General features: G+C 46.7%; 1 protein-coding gene across 6 annotated transcripts in view; it reads right to left on the bottom strand.

Annotated features, from left to right (window-relative positions):
* Positions 1 to 2858: 2858 nt before the first annotated feature.
* The window catches only part of LIMD1 (LIM domain containing 1), a 681428-nt gene continuing 667499 nt past the window's right edge, over positions 2859 to 16787 (bottom strand). For all 6 annotated transcript variants that reach the window (XM_069613346.1, XM_069613350.1, XM_069613351.1 and 3 more), the window contains one exon: positions 2859 to 4598. In XM_069613346.1, coding sequence (XP_069469447.1) covers positions 4461 to 4598 — 138 coding nt within the window. In that variant the 3' untranslated portion in view covers positions 2859 to 4460. The remainder of the gene's footprint in view (positions 4599 to 16787) is intronic.

Raw genomic sequence — 16787 nt, 5'->3', positions numbered from 1 at the left:
TGCTATGCAGAATCTGTACTTTCCCCAGATCGTTTGATGAAATTAAAGAGTAAAGAGTAGGGACGGCTCCAGTTTGCAAAGTAGATGGTGGCAAGAGGGAGAATTTATATGTTCATGATTTCTTTGGCACTAGCTGCAATGTATTGATCGTGACACCCCCAATGGAGTTTATCAATGACAAAGGAGGGGTACAAAAAAAGGTCCTGCACAGTTCTTGGCGCATTCAGAGAAGTATAAGTGCAGTGTAGGGTTGCAAGGCGAAGAACAAGAATGCATGAAGGCCTGGCAGCAGACATGTGAACGAGAAAACAGTTACAATGCAAAGGGGAAGCAACCCGATGCAAACCAGCTCAAAGTGACCCAAGTCTCAAAGGGCTCGGAGTGAAAACAGGGGAAAGACTTTGATTTGGATGGCCACACCAACATACTTACGCACTCCAGGCGTGAATAGCACCCGAACAACACTCCAATATGCACATGGCAGTAGCGTCCGGTGCCATGACGACGGCGTCATGGCCAAAAGGAATCAATCACCTTTTCTAATTTCTAATGTGTGATTTGCTAATTTCTCAACATATCCACTTGTCTTTAATACACTCTGTGAGGGACTCGATGCTCTACAACAACTTTATTTGCATCAAACCTTTTTTGCATCACAAACCACGACCGTGTTACCTTGCCATGGAAACCAGTGGGACTATGGATAATAATATAAACAAATAAATATATTCAGACACTGACATGCATGGGAACCTTATACTGGTCCCCATGTTAATAACTAAACACACTGTCGAGCTAGATCGCCAGCAATTCATAACAGTGCCACGTAGGCAGATGCAAGATGGCTGCCGCTAAAAAAAGGCATTGGTGACCATGGTAATGCACAAACGGCATTCTGAAACAGGCAGTCGGAGGCCCTTCAGCTTCAAAGCAGTCGCTTGTTTTCCCTGTCATGATTCATTCCATTGAGGTAAGAAGTCTCTCACTTGCCAACACATGGCGGTTTGGGCATATTGACACGTCTGCACTTTTCACGTGATCGAGCAGCGGTGCCCGCATTGATTGAATTGATTGTTGAATAAGCAATTTGTTTGCCGTGATGCTGTTCTAGGATCTGTTACCTAGATTAATCTGTGGCACATCAAGCGGGTACTGACGGGCTCATTTTTCTGCCAAAAGGCTACCTTCCAGCGCCTCACATATTCTGCTCCCGTGGTGGTGATGACAATAAGATTCTAGCCCCAGCGGTTTTCACAAAAGAGGGTAAGATCGGATTCGCTGAGGGAGATAGACACTCTCGCCCTATGTGTAATAGAAGCACACCTCTTTTGCCAAACAATCAAAAACAACCAAATATTCATCTGTTTTCATTAACAGCTACATGTGGCATGCAACAACAATTTATGATTGCAAGCCATCATCTTTGGACTGCTTTCCAGTCCAGCTGCCATAGAGCAAAGCTGTGCCCCCCCTTGTAAACATGGTAAGACCATGTTTTCATCTCCCCTAGCAGCAGTGGGATCCTTGTTTTCATAAATTAAGAAACTCATTAATTGCCTTTGGAAATTTTATAGTAATACTATTCGGAACCCTGTATACACGTCTAACACATATGTCTCTTTCCATTTTTGACAGAGCGAACAGGACCTTCCCACCACAATCATTCTCGTCCTGATGAAGGCCTACAAAACCGCAGCTACACAGTGTAGCTAGAAATGGCCGAAACACAGTAGTGTCGACTCTTTGTCCCATTGTCCAATACACTCACTGTCAAAGCTGTGTAATTAACTACACCTCATCGAATTTTTACATTCATCCCTATGTTATTTGTCACTGATGGAAGGATATTGATATCTCTAGCACTGTGATCCAAGTTAATTATCTTGGGTGAACACCAATGTATTATGTGTGATATTATTCTTTGTGAATTGATGAATGTCCTGTAAATATGTTTTAATTCAAATATAATTCATGTTGGTTATTAAATCAGTGACAAAAGGAAAACAATCCAGTCCATTGTAGAACAAAAAAAAGCATGTTTCTGAGAGGCAGTCAGGCTGCGCAGCCTGAGGCGTGTTCCATACCTTTGTATTCCTATCGAAACTAGCTATGAGGCAGGCGGCCTCATAGCTAGGCCTTGGGAACACAAAGGTAAGCCCCATGGATGTTTGTAAATCACTGCACGTGCAATGGTTTGTTTAGGGTGGTGTACTGTATCTAACTGTCTGGGTCATAGGAGAGCACTGGTGCTAATAGACAGCCAGGAGCAGGAACATTAAGAGACTGTTTTAGACCAAGGACAAGTTGTGCTCACAGTTGTGTTCATTGAAGCTTGTCGATTGCTTTGGGTGGTAGGCCATAATATGTAGTGTTGCAGGCACAGACAACTCCTGCCCCGATTCACTTGCACTAGGCCTGTGATGAACAGATCAGGACAATGTGAACCACACTGAAAAAAACCGCCAGCTTTAATAATGGTTCACTAGCAGCAGCCATGTGCAATTTCTGTGTCTTCAGTTAACCCGAACATTTATGTCAGCATAACGATTTGCTCTGACGAACATGAGCTACAACTCCTTTCCCCCCAGCTTGTCTTCTTAGACGTTTTTGCTTTTAAAGTATGGGCTTTAGCCCTCTATGCCCCCCCATCTTTCCCCACCTCTTCCCTCAGGGCCTGCTTTGCTTTTCTCATATTTTTTTTCAATCACCCAACCCTTCCCATGCAATTTACCCTGACCACCTTTTATCATAGGCTTTTGGGCAGGTCACATGGAAACCATAAAACGGACTAAAGACAGCCTTAAAAGACGATAAGTTATGTTTAAGTACACACACAGACAGATATCTCAAAAACAAAATACAACTTTAACAGATTTTTATTTTACTTCAACAAACATTATTTCAAATTCTATGTTAGAAGCGTTTAGAATGTTCCAAAAATCAGAATCGCATTTTCTATTTACATGAGCAAGTGTCACGAGTGTGAATCACAGAGGAAACAGTCAAAAGGAGGTATTTTGGCACCAAACCAAAAACTCTCTGATGTGATAAAATACAAAATAATAATAATAGCCAGAGGCTGAGGCAAAAGGCGCTACTAATCCAGTTAGTATTCATACCAAACAACCTCATTAATACAGCAGGAAAACAAACGGTAAAAACGTCAGACAACCAACTTCACTCCAAGCCCACACTGGCCCCCGTAGTCCTTACGCAGATATGTAACCTCAGAATCAAGGCAAGGGTATGCAAGCTTTGAACTGAATAGAGCAAAATGTTGTGCTCTAAGGTTTCCAAGTACATTTTCCGAGTCATGGCATAATCTGTAGGCAGAGTCTCACTTAAGAACAAACATATCCAGTGAAGATAATCATTTCTTGAAGATGAACACCCCCAGACACCTTTGCGACAGTGTGGGGGTGGTGTGATTTAGTTGGCATGCTTTGGGAGAGGTGAATTTTAAGGGGGCTAATGCGTGGTGACTAACAGGATTGCCTCGGATCTCTCATCCACCCCTCGAGCTTTACTATTTTCAAAGTATTGCAAATTCATCCGGATGGCAAGTCGCAAACAGGGAAACACATGACTGGTATTTTAGCCTCTCTTTGCAAGACATCTGAAGGGGGGCAGTGAGGGCTCTGTGGGGTTTAGATTCTGGGCCTTCAATCTTTTTCATCAGTCTCAAAAGGGCCATTGTTGTATGAAAGGAGCACGGCCCACAAACTCGAGAGCTATGTGTGCTTTTGGGTAGGAGAATCTAGGATAGGGTTTAATAAGGCTGTGTCACACATAGGGTGATCCCTTCTGTCTCAGCAGAATCTGTTCAGCACTGCTCGCTTCCCAGCATGGGCATGTACAAATAAAATACTTTTCTACCCAAACTAAATGGATATGTTCATCTCAGAAACAGTTTGCTGCCTGCATCACGTAGATCATCATTCAATATTGCAATATGTAGGCAGGCAGTCCAATTGAGAACACGGTTCTCATTATGTCCAATATTCTAGGATACATTCTGTAAGCAGAATGTAAAGATATGTGCTAGCACAGCAGTCAGATTACACCCGCCAAGGTTGCTAAAGCTACTACTCCGATTGTACAATTCTTCATTTTTCGATAGCCATTTTAGAGATAGGGGACAAAACAGCACATTTTTCAAAATGCTTTTGATTCTTTGGCTGGCCTTGGAAATATTGTCTTCCTGAGAAGAATCCATAGAGGGTCCCCTTCATACGAAGACCAAGGCACTTGGGAATGAGCCAACATGACTCTGTGGAGTGCCCGTATCACCTGCATAAATCCGACAAGTGTGCAGTTTTGGCTAGATGCTCAACTCTAGCCCTTTACTAAGCATGCACCAGTGCTTTCGTCGCCCTTGCACCAACCACTCAAAGTGGAGGAAGAAGTTGGGGAAAGGCTACATTGGTCTACAGGACGCTTGTGGGAACCAGCATTGCCAACTAAAAGTGAAGTGGGAAGGCAGCAGTGGACAGGGTGCCTCTCTCTAGATGCCGGAGGTGGCAGGCATGGCACAGGAGATGGTCTTCTATGGGGTAGCACCGATGACCTTCTTCGTCATTGAGTTCCATTCCGCAGTCCTAGAATGTGAAATAAAAGTCAAGGTTACAAAACAGCATAAACAGTGATTTTTTTAGCTAGAAAAACAAATTGTTATTTTTGGGATTTATGTAACATATTCAGTATATGAAAATAATAAAGTTACTCACCGTAGTGACCACCTTACTCCTAGTCCATAGTCCCCTTTCCTCAATACTTATGGGACATTCCTCCGTCCTGTGGGACGGGACCGGAGCACTTTGTAAAAAGCATAACATTTTTCAAAAATGTGTCCATCCCCTCTTTTTACGCGGGGTACTGCATGCGGCCGTAATCCCGCCCTCCTTAGCTCCGCCCAGCACATCACCCATCAGTCTTTTTCTATCGCCTTTAAGCAATAACAGAGAAACCTTATTAGAGGGGACAGCAGGCGGGTGTATGGAGGAAGGGGGACCATGGACTAGGAGTAAGGTGGTCACTACGGTGAGTAACCTTATTATACGCCTACGTCCCGTCCCCTTTCCTCCATACTTATGGGAGATTCCCAAGCACTCCTCACAGGAATTACAGGTGGATGGAAACTCCTTACTGAAAAAGGTTTATAAGCACAGCCTGGCCAAACTGAGCATCAGCTCTGGAGCTCAGATCCAAACAGTAGTGTTTACAAAATGCCGATGGAGAGGCCCATGTAGCTGCTTTTGCGATGGTCTCCCAGGGGATATACTTTTGAAAGGCAACAGCAGCTGCCTTGCCCCGTACCAGGTGTGCGTGAATCCCTTTAGGAGGTTGGAGGCCCTGAACAGTGTAAGACTCCATAATACAGGCAGCAACCCATCTGGAGATAGTCGCTTTGGTGGCATGTTTACCCTGCGGATTACCAAAGGTCACCAATAGTTGAGAAGAACTCCTAAATTCAGATGTTCTGTCCAGATAGAACTTAAGAGCTCTTCTAACATCCAGGCAATGCAAAACCCTTTTGGCTTCCGAAGCTGGGTTTGGGAAGAAGTCGGACAGGGAGATTGACTGATTTAGATGAAAACCAGAGACCACTTTTGGCAGGAAAGAAGGATTCGTCCTCAGGACAACCTTATCCTTGTGGAAGACCAAGAAGGGATGCTCCATTGATAAAGCCTGGAGCTCACTCACACATCTTGCCGAAGTCAGGCGACCAAGAAGGACACTTTCCACAAAAGGTGCTTAAGATCTACAGTAGCCATTGGTTCGAAGGGCTTATGGCACAATGCCGTAAGGACCACGTTCAGATCCCATGTCGGATGCGGTTTGCGAACAGGAGGGTAAAGACGCATTAGACCCACAAAGTGCCTTTTCACCACTGGATTTGATAGTGAAAAAGAGCACTGGTCCGTGGATAATTAGGCGGCAACAGCCGAAAGATAAGTCCTGCATGAGAGGACATGAATGCCCGACTCTGCTAGGTGAGAGACGAAGGACAGTACTGTGTCGATCATAGCCACCCTGGGGTCCAATTGTTTGGCTAAGCTCCAGTGGCAGAATCCAAGCCATTTGCTCCTGGCTGCCTGAATAATGCGCATGTTATCAGCAAACAGGTTGCGATGTTCTAAAGATCTGAACTCAGGCACCATGCCGCCAAGTTGAACGATTGTGGGGAGGGGTGCCACAGCTGCCGATCTCTCTGGTGAAGCAGGTCAGAAACCAACTGAAGCCTGATCGGTGCACACACCGACAGATGGTGAAGCTCTGAGAACCAGAACCTGGCCGGCCACCACGGAGCTATGAGCAGAAGAGAACAGTTCACCGTGTTCCTCAGTTTGCAAATTGTCCGATGAATCAGAGGCAGAGGTGGAAAAGCACAGGCCCTCATTTTGTACCAGGGAATCTCGTGAGCATCCCCCAGAGAGGAGGCTCCCAGTCCGTTTCTGGAGGCATACAGAGGAAGTTTCCTGTTGGCCGATGTCGCGAAGAGGTCCACTTCTAGAGTGCCCCAACACTGGAAGATTTGTAAGAGGACCTCCACTTTCAACTCCCACTCGTAGCTGACCATTGTTCGTCGGCTGAGGGCATCCGCAGTAACATTCAGCTGGCCCGGGATGTGTACAGCCACCAGCCAGATGCCATGCTGCACCGCCCATTCCCAAATCTGAATGGCAAGATCCACAAGAGGAGGGGACTTGGTACCCCCCTGCTTGTTGGTGTAAAATATGGACACCACATTGTATGTGTGGACACGGACCACTTGGTTGACAATGGCCAGCCTGAACGCCTTGAGCGCCGGGAAGATTACCAGAAGCTCCAGGTGATTTATATGAAGGAGCTTGTCTTGGGGCGACCAGAGATCGGAAACTTTAAGAAGGTCCAACATCGCACCCCACCCCAGAAGAGTCCGTTGTGACTGTCACCAGCGGAGCGGGTCCTGAAAAGCCATGCCCACCGACAGATTGCTGAGAGACGACCACCACAAAAGGTCCGCTTTCATAAAAGCTGGAATCAATATAATTTTGGTGTCCAGATCCACAGCTTTATGCCAACAACTCCGAAGAGCCATCTACGTCCGCCTCATCTTAAGCCGAGCAAGAGGAAGAGCCAAAACACACTAGGCCATGAGGCCCAGAAGCCTCTTGAACCACCAGGCCGACATGCTCCCCGACTGCGTAAAGACCTGACACGTGGCCACCCGATCCGCCATTCTGTCCCTGGTCAGGTATACTCTGCAGTCGATCATGTTCCAACGAAAACCCAGGAAAATCAGGTTCTGAGAGACCGTCATGGAGGATTTCCACCAGTTCACCGACAGCCCAACGTCGAACAGGAGCTGGAGGAGAGCCTGAAGTTTGCTCGAGGCTTTCAAAGGACAAGGACTGCGCAGCATCCAATCGTCAAAATATGGATACACATGGATACCCTGAAGCCAAAGATAAGCTGCAATAACCGACATCTTCGTAAAGACACACAGTGCCGAGCTGAGGCCAAAAGGGAGCACTCAGAACTGGAAGTGATCCTCTCCCACAGAAAACCGTAGGTATCTCCGATGTGGATTCCAGATCAGGATATGCACGTACACATCCTAGAGGTCCACCAAGCTGAGCCAAGAGGTCTTTATCTGACAGGGCGTGATCATCTTGAATTTCTCTTGGGGTAGAGAGAGATTGAACTGGGAAAGGTCTAGGATGGTGCGCAGGCCAGCCTGGTTGGATTTGGGCACTGTAAACAGCCATGAATAGAAGCCCTCCCCTCGCTCCCCTAGGGGAACGGGTTCCACCGCCCTGAGATCCAGCAACTTCTGAATCTCGGCTCTGAAGGAGGGCGACCCCGACTGCTGGAAGGGAGGATTGATGGGTGAGGTAGGGGGAAGGAGTAAGCAGAAGCCCGACTGAGCGACTGACAAGACCCACCGGTCCTCGGTGATGGTCTGAAATGGCTCCCAAGGACACGCAATGTGTCCTCCTACCGGGGTCTCGTGCGAGCGCAGAAAAACTTAATTTAGCTGGTTTTTCGGTGGTGGCGCCACCTGAACCTGAAGAGGAGGCTGAGGAACGGGAGAAAATCCATCTCCATTGCTGCCTTCGGCGGGAATTTCCCCATGGGGTATCAACCCTGTGGGACTTTCGGTCCAGAAAACCTCTGAAACCAGAGGAAGGCTGAGGCTGCGAGGACGTTCTCTGAGCCCTGAAAGGCAGTTTCACCAGGACCAACAAAGACTTGGCGGTCTGAGTGCTATCCTTGGTTTTGGTCAGTTCAACGTCCGTTGAGGAATGAAAAAGCTCCTTGCCATCAAAGGGCAGGTCCAAAACCTTATCCTGCACCTCCTTAGAGAACTTGGTGGCTTGCAGCCAAACCTAACGAGAGGTGTCCACGTCAAGCATGAGGCTGTGGGCCGAGGTGTCGACATGATGCGACGCGGCCTCCAGCATGTCCTGCGCCAGGACCCTAGTATCTGACAAACCCGCTCTGAAATCCTCTAGCTTTTCGGCGGGAATAAATTCCTCAAATTCCGACAGACCTTTCCACATTTTCATATTCACCCCCGCTAACACCATTTCTGCATTCGCTTGACGTAACTGCAGAGCTGAATTAGGGAAAATCCTCCTTCCCAAAGAGTCATGAAGCTTGTCCTCTTTAGCCAGAACCTGTGTAGCCGTTGCGGAAGACGATGCAGCAGGTCTGGATTGTAAAGTGGCCGAAGCCATTACCGTGGAGGAGGGGGGTGGACATGACGCTAAAGCCACCACTTCCGAAGAATGGAGCCTATAACGCGCGTCAATCTTCTTGTTGACAAACAGTCCAGAGTGTGGTTTTTCCCAAACTTGACGGTACTCGGCCAAAACATCATTCTGCAAGAACAAGCCGGTACGCTCCGAAGGAGACAAGGTGAACGCCCCGGAAAGCATGCCCTCCTGCGGAACGGGTGCCTCAGGTACCTGAACATCCAATAAACACTGCAGATCCGGTCCAGGCTGAGTTGCATCAGGCACCACTGTAGACTTGTCCAAAGGGGACAACGGAGGCAAGGGAGGAAGAGTCGGGGGAGGTCCAGCCCGTAAAGGCATCGCCTGCGGAAGCACAGGTGCCGCAGCTGGGACCGTCGGAGCAGGCGGGCATATCTCCCTAAACAAGCCTCGAAAATAATCCTTCATGGGGTCGGAATGCATTAGTCTTTGAAACTTGCCAAAAAAGACATCCTCCGCCGATGATTTAGGCGCGACTGGAGGAGGCCTCTCATGAGCGGAGTAATTCCAGGGACGCAAGGGAGAGGAGTGCCAAGAGGGCCCTTCTCCACTCGAGTCCACATAAATCAAGGGCGCTGATGTCGCAGGAAGCAAGACACTGTACGGAAGGGGCATCCGAGCGTTCCAGTCATAAACTGGATGAAAAGGATGTGCACAAGGAAAACGATGTTCACCTGAAAACCCACTCCCCACACCTAGGGCCGATGGCGTAGTTGTAAGGGAGGTATCCAAAATGGCCGCTGTAGTCTTGGCGGGAGCGGCTGCCATTTTGTCAGCACCTGAGGAGAACTGCGACACGTGTTGAAGTGAGACAGGGGTCTCCACAGGTGGGTCAGTGGTCTTCATTTTAGCCTTGATACAAGGAACCTCGGCCGAACCGGTGCTGCGAGGCCTAGAATGTTTTTAGACATGTTATCAGCCAGAGAAGCCTTCAACGGAAGGACCTCGGCACTGCTGGTAACTGAGAAATTACGGTCTAAGACCTCACTCCGTGCCCCCTCAACAGGTCTGGTGACACCGCTTGAACGGGAGCGATGAGGAACACACCTCACCGACAAAACCTTAACTGGCCTCTCAGAACTGTTGGTCACCCTAGCCACCAAACGAGGGGCCTCGGACCCGAGCCCGGTATCTAAAGCCCTTTGATGGTTTCACTCCCTCCCCCTATTATGGGAAAAAAGTGTGCTATTGGAGGGGAGTTGGTTCCTGGTTACCAAAAGTGACTACAGCTACCAGATATCCCTAAGACATAAATTGAAACTAATTAGTAACACCTGAAAAGACTGCCTCCCTGAAGATTGTAAAAGACATGAAAGCGCTTGGAGGAGAAGAGCAACTGAACTGCAGCAGATGGGATTTAACCCTGTTACTACTTGTATCAGGTATACAAACCTGGGAACTAGAGTGCGCGCCTCACCCCCTCTTTTTTATATATCAAGACTAGCGGCACCAATGTAGGCCAGCATAGCCAAGTAATAACTCTCATGTTTAGTTTACCCTTGATGCCTGGTAAAAAAAGCCATGCCACAAGAAGAAAAAATAACCAGACTGGCTGCAGCAAAGCAAAGCCAGTCTAGCCACGTAACAGTTTCCTGACATTTCAAAAGGAACACATTCATTTTTATGTAGTGTAATACCATTACTTAAAAAATTGTTCAGCAGAAGAGCAACATACATTGATAAAAAGCAAAAATGAGAAATAATCACAAGAAAGTTCGACACAAATTACATAGCAATACAGCCTAAAAGGCAAAAAACACTCTGAATCATAGCCCGTACAAACCACAGTGCCCATCTCCGAAGACAACACAAAATCATCCACAATTGAAGATGCATCCCAAATGAATGCACGTCACCATACATTATAAAGTAAGTAACTCAGTGATGAACAAAGTAGTCAAAAGCTTTTTTACACCTCGAGTTTTATACTCGTATGTCAACTTGTACACAATGCGACTTTGCTAGTGTATACATAAATCGCTCAATGATGTTTTTTCAACCATTAAGCAATTGAATGCTAGAATATTCCAAGTGTTAATGACCAAAAAATGAACTGAAACTAAGTTAGACATGTGCCAACTCGAGTTTTGGCCTGTAAACAGATTGCCTCTCATTTCAACAACAGCCCAGCCTTCTTCAGGGCGCTAAGAATACCCTGTGGTCTTTGGAAGCATCAGGAATAATAGTGCACCCATGATAGGCTGTTCCTTGTGTGGTTTCAGACAAGCTCTGGGAATTCGTCTGCCTTACTGAAAGCCACAAATTCTCATACTATCAGAATCCAGACAAACACCATGTAGCCACCATCACTCACAGGAATTCTGCCTGAGTGAATGCCACAAATGATCATTCTGCCAGACTCCCAAATCAAGCAGCCGCTGCAACTCGCAGTCCGCAGCGTGTACAAAATATATCTAGACTAGCAGCACCAATGTAGGCCAGCTTAGCCAAGTAGTAACACTCATGTTTAGTTTACACTTGATGCCCTGTAAAAAAAAAGCCATGCTACAAGAAGACAACATAACCAGACTGGCTGCAGCAGCAAAGCAGACCAGTCTAGCCACTAACAGTTTTCTTTAACCTTGATGTCCAGTAGTAAAATGCCATGCCAAAGTCAGAATAGGCAACGAGACTGGCTGCAGTGATGTGAGCCAGTCTAGCCACATAACACTTATTTTTGCTTTTACCATGGTGCACAGTAAAAAATGTCATGCCAAAGACAGAAAGGCCCAGTCTAGCCATGTTACAAAGACAAAAATGCCATGCCACAGTCCGAAAACGTAACCAGACTGGCTACAACAAGATAGGCCAGACTAGCCACATAACAATTTTCATGTTTGCCAATAGGAGGAGGTGGGAGTGGCGTACCAGTAAGCCGAGGTTAAGAAATATCAGAAGGGGGTGGGAATGGGGTGTCAGAATAAATTGAGAGTAGCACATAAGGACAAGGTTGGAGAGAAACAGCAGGAGAAGGTGGAAGAGGTAATTAGCCAGAACAGAAAGTTTCAAGAAAAATATTTAGCCCAAGGCTAGGGGCTTGGGGTGGGAGCCTGATCTAAAGGGGTTGAGCCCACAATGGGAGGAGGAGGAGCAAGCCTGCAGCATGGTATTGTGGAGCAGGAACCATGCAGGAGTAGAGAGGCTGTTGAGAGACGAGAGATCAGGACCCTAAAACAGGGTAGTGGCAAGTCACACCTTAACACTGGCGGTAGAAACTGGGGAATGCAAACCCAGTTGGTTCCATCTCAGACTTCACAAGAAGCTCTGGCCACTCCTACAACTCATCGTAGAGACACAGCAAACTCCTACAGCAGTGGCACAGGGAGCGGAAAGTGGTGACATTCCACCAGCAATGAGAGAAGGTGGAGAACCAGCGATATTGACGCAGAGAATGTGAGCGGGAGGGGATGAACTCTAAACCCTTGCAAACTTTAAAAGGAGCCCTACGTACTGTTTGAGAAAATACAGTGCAGAGGATTCTTTTTGGTATTTATCTGGAGAGGGAAGGTTTTGTGTTAAATAAAACAATTTTTCACTTCAATGTTTGGTCGACCTCATTGTGGTACCCATTCAGCTATATGACAAAGGATAAATCCAAAGAGAAAAATAGTACATAGATCTTGTGACCAACTGGTGGTCATACAGTGGTTTTGAGCTTATTTTATTTGACAGAGACATAAGTTTAATGTTTGACAACCACTGTACTTATGGTAAATGTGACTTTTCAATTCTATTACGAAATAGTTTATTTCTTAAAATTAATTAACCTGGTATTGTCAGAAATGTGGGTGCGATAGGTCTGTTAATTCTGTTTCTTGAGAAACTAGAAGCATACGTTCGGTCACAACACCATATTTTTTAAGAATGCTGAACATTTGTCCATTGTGACGAAGTCCACTGCCTAATCTTGGGATGAGATTGGGGTGGTCAAAAGGGCGAGTGACACTCCAAGCTAGTGGATGCTGGACCTAGAGGAGGTATATGAGGGGATCTCCAGACCAACTCAGGGGGCAGTCACAACAGCACCACCCGACCTGCGACCACCAATGAAAATTTTGGTAAGAGGGTGTTAGGGGAGTTTCCTAAAGTTCACTTGAGGTAAGACTTCGTAAAACTATCCCTTGGCATACAGGTCCCCAACTCTTACTATAAGTCTGTACTACTCAAGGAACCTTGATAGAGTGGCAGAGCAGTCAGGCTTATCATAGGAGGAAGATTTGAGCTGTAGGTAAGTACACTGAACCCAGTTAGTACAGTTATCAAAGGAAACACTTACACAGATAATGTTACATTAAAATATATAATACATTATATTTACATAATGAATGTCTTAAAATACATAGATCACTTAACCAACATACATAGGAATTCTTATAAATACTTTTCAAAGGCCACTGCTTCAGTGGTAGTTGCTTGCGGTACAGTTGTTACAGAGTTGTCACTAATGACAGTTCTACTGTATTATCGGTACGACACTGCACTTGCGAAAAGACAAGAATAAGCTATACAGTAATTGTATTTAGTCAGCAAAACCACACAAGGTAAAATCTTTTAGGAAGGAAAAATGTTGGTTAGTCAAACAGATGCAGAGCTTAACGTTCTAGAGACACTTTCTAGGCAAACTAACGCTTTTAAAGTCCATTCCCTAACTATATGCAAAAGTCAGTTTGGAGAGGGCTCAAAGTCTTACAAAGCAGTAGAACAGCAAAGGTTCTTTAGGATACTTTAAGTCTCTAGGAAAAGATACTTGAAGCGTTAGCAATGATGGAGACCCTTTAAAAGGACTCACTAAACGGATACAAGCCTGCAGCTTCGGTCAGAGGTTAGAGTGGACACCTCTTCATGCACTCCAATGGTCTGGAGCGACTTCTTGGTTCAAAGTAAGCAATAACTTTAAATCCACAGTATCTTAGGTTAGAAGAATGTGTGTGGCTGGATTCTCCCCTGTGCAGTCGAGACTGACCCGGTCTCCTGATTCCTCACTCTGGTGACGAAAGGAAGTACTCTGAATGGGATGTCTCAGCAGCAGTCTCGAGAGAGAGAGGACTCTTGGAACGGATTTCTTCTGTCTCCCTGATCAGTCTGCGGTTTTGACACCTTTTCTGCAGCACCAAAAAAGGACGGTATTCACATGGTCGATCTTCTTCGATTCTGGAGTCCTGCACTCTGGTGAGAGGACTCAGATGAGTTGGATCGTGTCTCTGGAGGTTCACCTGGAGCTCAGCAAAGACTTGGACTGATTCAGTCTCTCAAAGGCGCTGCAGTGCAAATGGGTTGGAGGTCTCCTGGCATTTGCGGTCTGCAGCTTTGGAAAGGCAGAGCACCCCGGGAGATGGCTTAGTTTGTAGTTCGTCTCAGTGCTGGTTGGTCCCACCAGCCAAAGGGAAGGAGTCCTCTTCGGAGCTCCTCTGTCAAGTAGAAATCGGGGTCAGGACAGCAGTGGCCGCTTCACAGTGATGCAAAGGGTCTGCAGGTGTCTCTGGTCGTCTTCTTCAGTTACTTCTGTTTCCAGTGGTCGACTTGCCTTTCACCTCAGGAACCTCACCTTTTATTCAGTTTCAGCACACTGTGCAATCTCTCTCAGCAGTTTACAGCAAGGGTTGGGTGGCTGTCCAATCAGGACAGCCAGCCCCCCCGTCTGCACTGGTTCCACTCAGGCAGACAAAGGGCAGGAGAGTGAACTCCTCCCCCACTTCCTGACTGCCCAGACACACTGAAGCCTAGGCGGGGACACCCAAGGGTTCCGGCCAAAGGCAAAACACACACACACACACACACACACACAGACCTCCCCCTCCCAGAATGGTAGAAGATGGGCTTAAAAAGGACAAAACCACTAGAAATGGCGAAAAAAGAAAGGAGCCACCATGTCAGAACATAGGTGGCCCTATTGTGCACAACCGGGAATGTGAATACAGTCTGTGGTAAAAAAAAATAGCACAATAGTTGGTAGAACACACCAGCCATAACTAAAGGGTTGTCTATGTGACTAAAAAGTCACAGGATCAGAGAGAAGGGGGGATACTAGGTATCCCCTTAGCACTCCAGATAAGGTAGTGCGTGCTTATCTCTCACAGTAGAATGTTTTAGGGGAGATACAAAGTACCTTAGGGACTGTAGTTACTTGAGGATAAAGAAAGACTCTCAAAGGAGAACCCAAATAGTTCCCAGCAACACTGCCCCTAAGGAGCGGTGTGCTGCAAAAGTTTAACACAGATGCCCTTAAAGAGATACGGAGGAAAGTAGACTCCATAGAAAGAGTACAAAAGAGGTCCAAAGGCCAGAGCAAATAAGAATGAATGAGCAGAAAAAGGCCTCACTCATTCAGGATAGAAAGAAAAAGGTCCAGAAGTCCAGCAAAAAGTTCTGGGGGTCTCACTAGGAGAGGGGATGAAGCATAAATAGAATATATCTCCCTAACAGAGGGTACATTCCATAACCTCTTTAGAATACTTCCAACCATAATAATAGTATTCCAAGAGAGCTATTCCAGACCCTAGACCCAGTGTAGGAATGAACACCTTTCCCTTTAAGGAAACACAATTGCAGCATTTAGAATTCACTGGCGAATGGGCAAATAAATGGATATCGTTTGCACAGCTGCTGGAGGAAGTGAGAATGGATCACACTTGCACAGCCCCTGGGAGTTCTCTGGCTACTAAGTTGTACTTAGAGAAAATTAAATGAAACTGACGTGGGCAATCTCCGCTAGGGACAGAAACAAACACTGTTCTTCAACTACCCCTGGCATTGTGGGTATGACTGGCTTTTGATTTACATGCTGGAAGAACAGAGTGACCCATTTCAAAGCAGGCATGACAGCAGGGCTCCAAAGGGGAGGGAGGAGTCCTTGCACATGTCCAGGGTAGCTATAGAATCCAAGATGGCAGAAGGTCTTAATATAAGGTCAGACCAACCCCCTTACAGTCCACATAAACAGATGCACATGCGCTAAGCAAAGAACAGACCCCACACAGGTAAAGTTCATGTCCATAAGCACCACCCAAAGACAGGGGGGACCAGACTATAAAGGCCACGTTGGCCAGTCAGAAGGTTGGGAGTTCCAGGACAAGTTGGAGGAAGATGGGTAGATCGGAGGATATTCTTGAGGAGGTGAGAGGAGAGACTTGTGTGGAGAGATATTGCGATCAGAGTGAGAATTGTTTGGAGGAACAGGAGTGGAGCGTTGTTGCCACCAGAAAGAAGGTTGTTATGGATTGGAGGAAGAATTTCTTTAGCAGGAGGGAAACAAAATGCTGGAGAGTTGTTCTGTGGCAAGATGACAAGGAAGGCGAAGAGTGGGGGAGGTGGTTTATAGAGAAGGACCCACCAGCAAAAAGATAGAGAAGAGCTAGCGGGAGTGACATAGCAGGAGTCTGAAAGATTGCAAAAGGCTGTAGAGTCTGAGCTCCATTGCTGAGAGGAATAAAAGGCCCAGGGAGTAAACGGAAGAAAGCTCTTATGAGGAAAGAGCTTTGGCAGTTACCGGAGTGTTAAGAGAAGGGGCCTGGAGGGAAATGTTATATGGAGGAGGGAATGAGCGCGCTTATCTGGAGAGGAGTATCGTGAGGAGGTTGGAGGGAGAGAAGTGTTTGGAGAGGCGGAACAACATATTGTGGAGAGAAAGAGGGGCTGATTGGCAAGAGTGGGCGATGGCACCAGACCATGAAGAGTTGTTGGGAGAAGGAAACAAATTCCTATTAGCCTTTGAGACCAGAGAGGTTTTAGCAGCCTAGGACAGCTTGAGGTGGCAAAAGGAAGACCAAGGTTGTGCTGCTTCATGGACAGACTGGGAGGTTACAAAAGTGCACAGAGAGGAGGGGGCAACCTCCGGACCAAGAACCTAGTGCAGGGAGACAGTCATCTGATACAGATACCCCAAAGCCTGCTGCCTGGCTCCTCGAGGAGCTTTCCCCAGAGGTGGAAGGTGTAGTGGTTCTTATATCTGCATGCTGAACACAGAGACATTTGCCAAGTTACAGTCCATGAACACAGGGGGGTACCCACCTTGGAGTATCAACAACC

This window comes from Ambystoma mexicanum, chromosome 5p, assembly GCF_040938575.1.
Source record: "Ambystoma mexicanum isolate Mex_15411 chromosome 5p, UKY_AmexF1_1, whole genome shotgun sequence".
NCBI classification, from domain to species: Eukaryota; Metazoa; Chordata; class Amphibia; order Caudata; family Ambystomatidae; genus Ambystoma; species Ambystoma mexicanum.
Note: the sequence above shows the minus strand (reverse complement) of the source record. Positions and strands in the feature narration are given on the sequence as shown.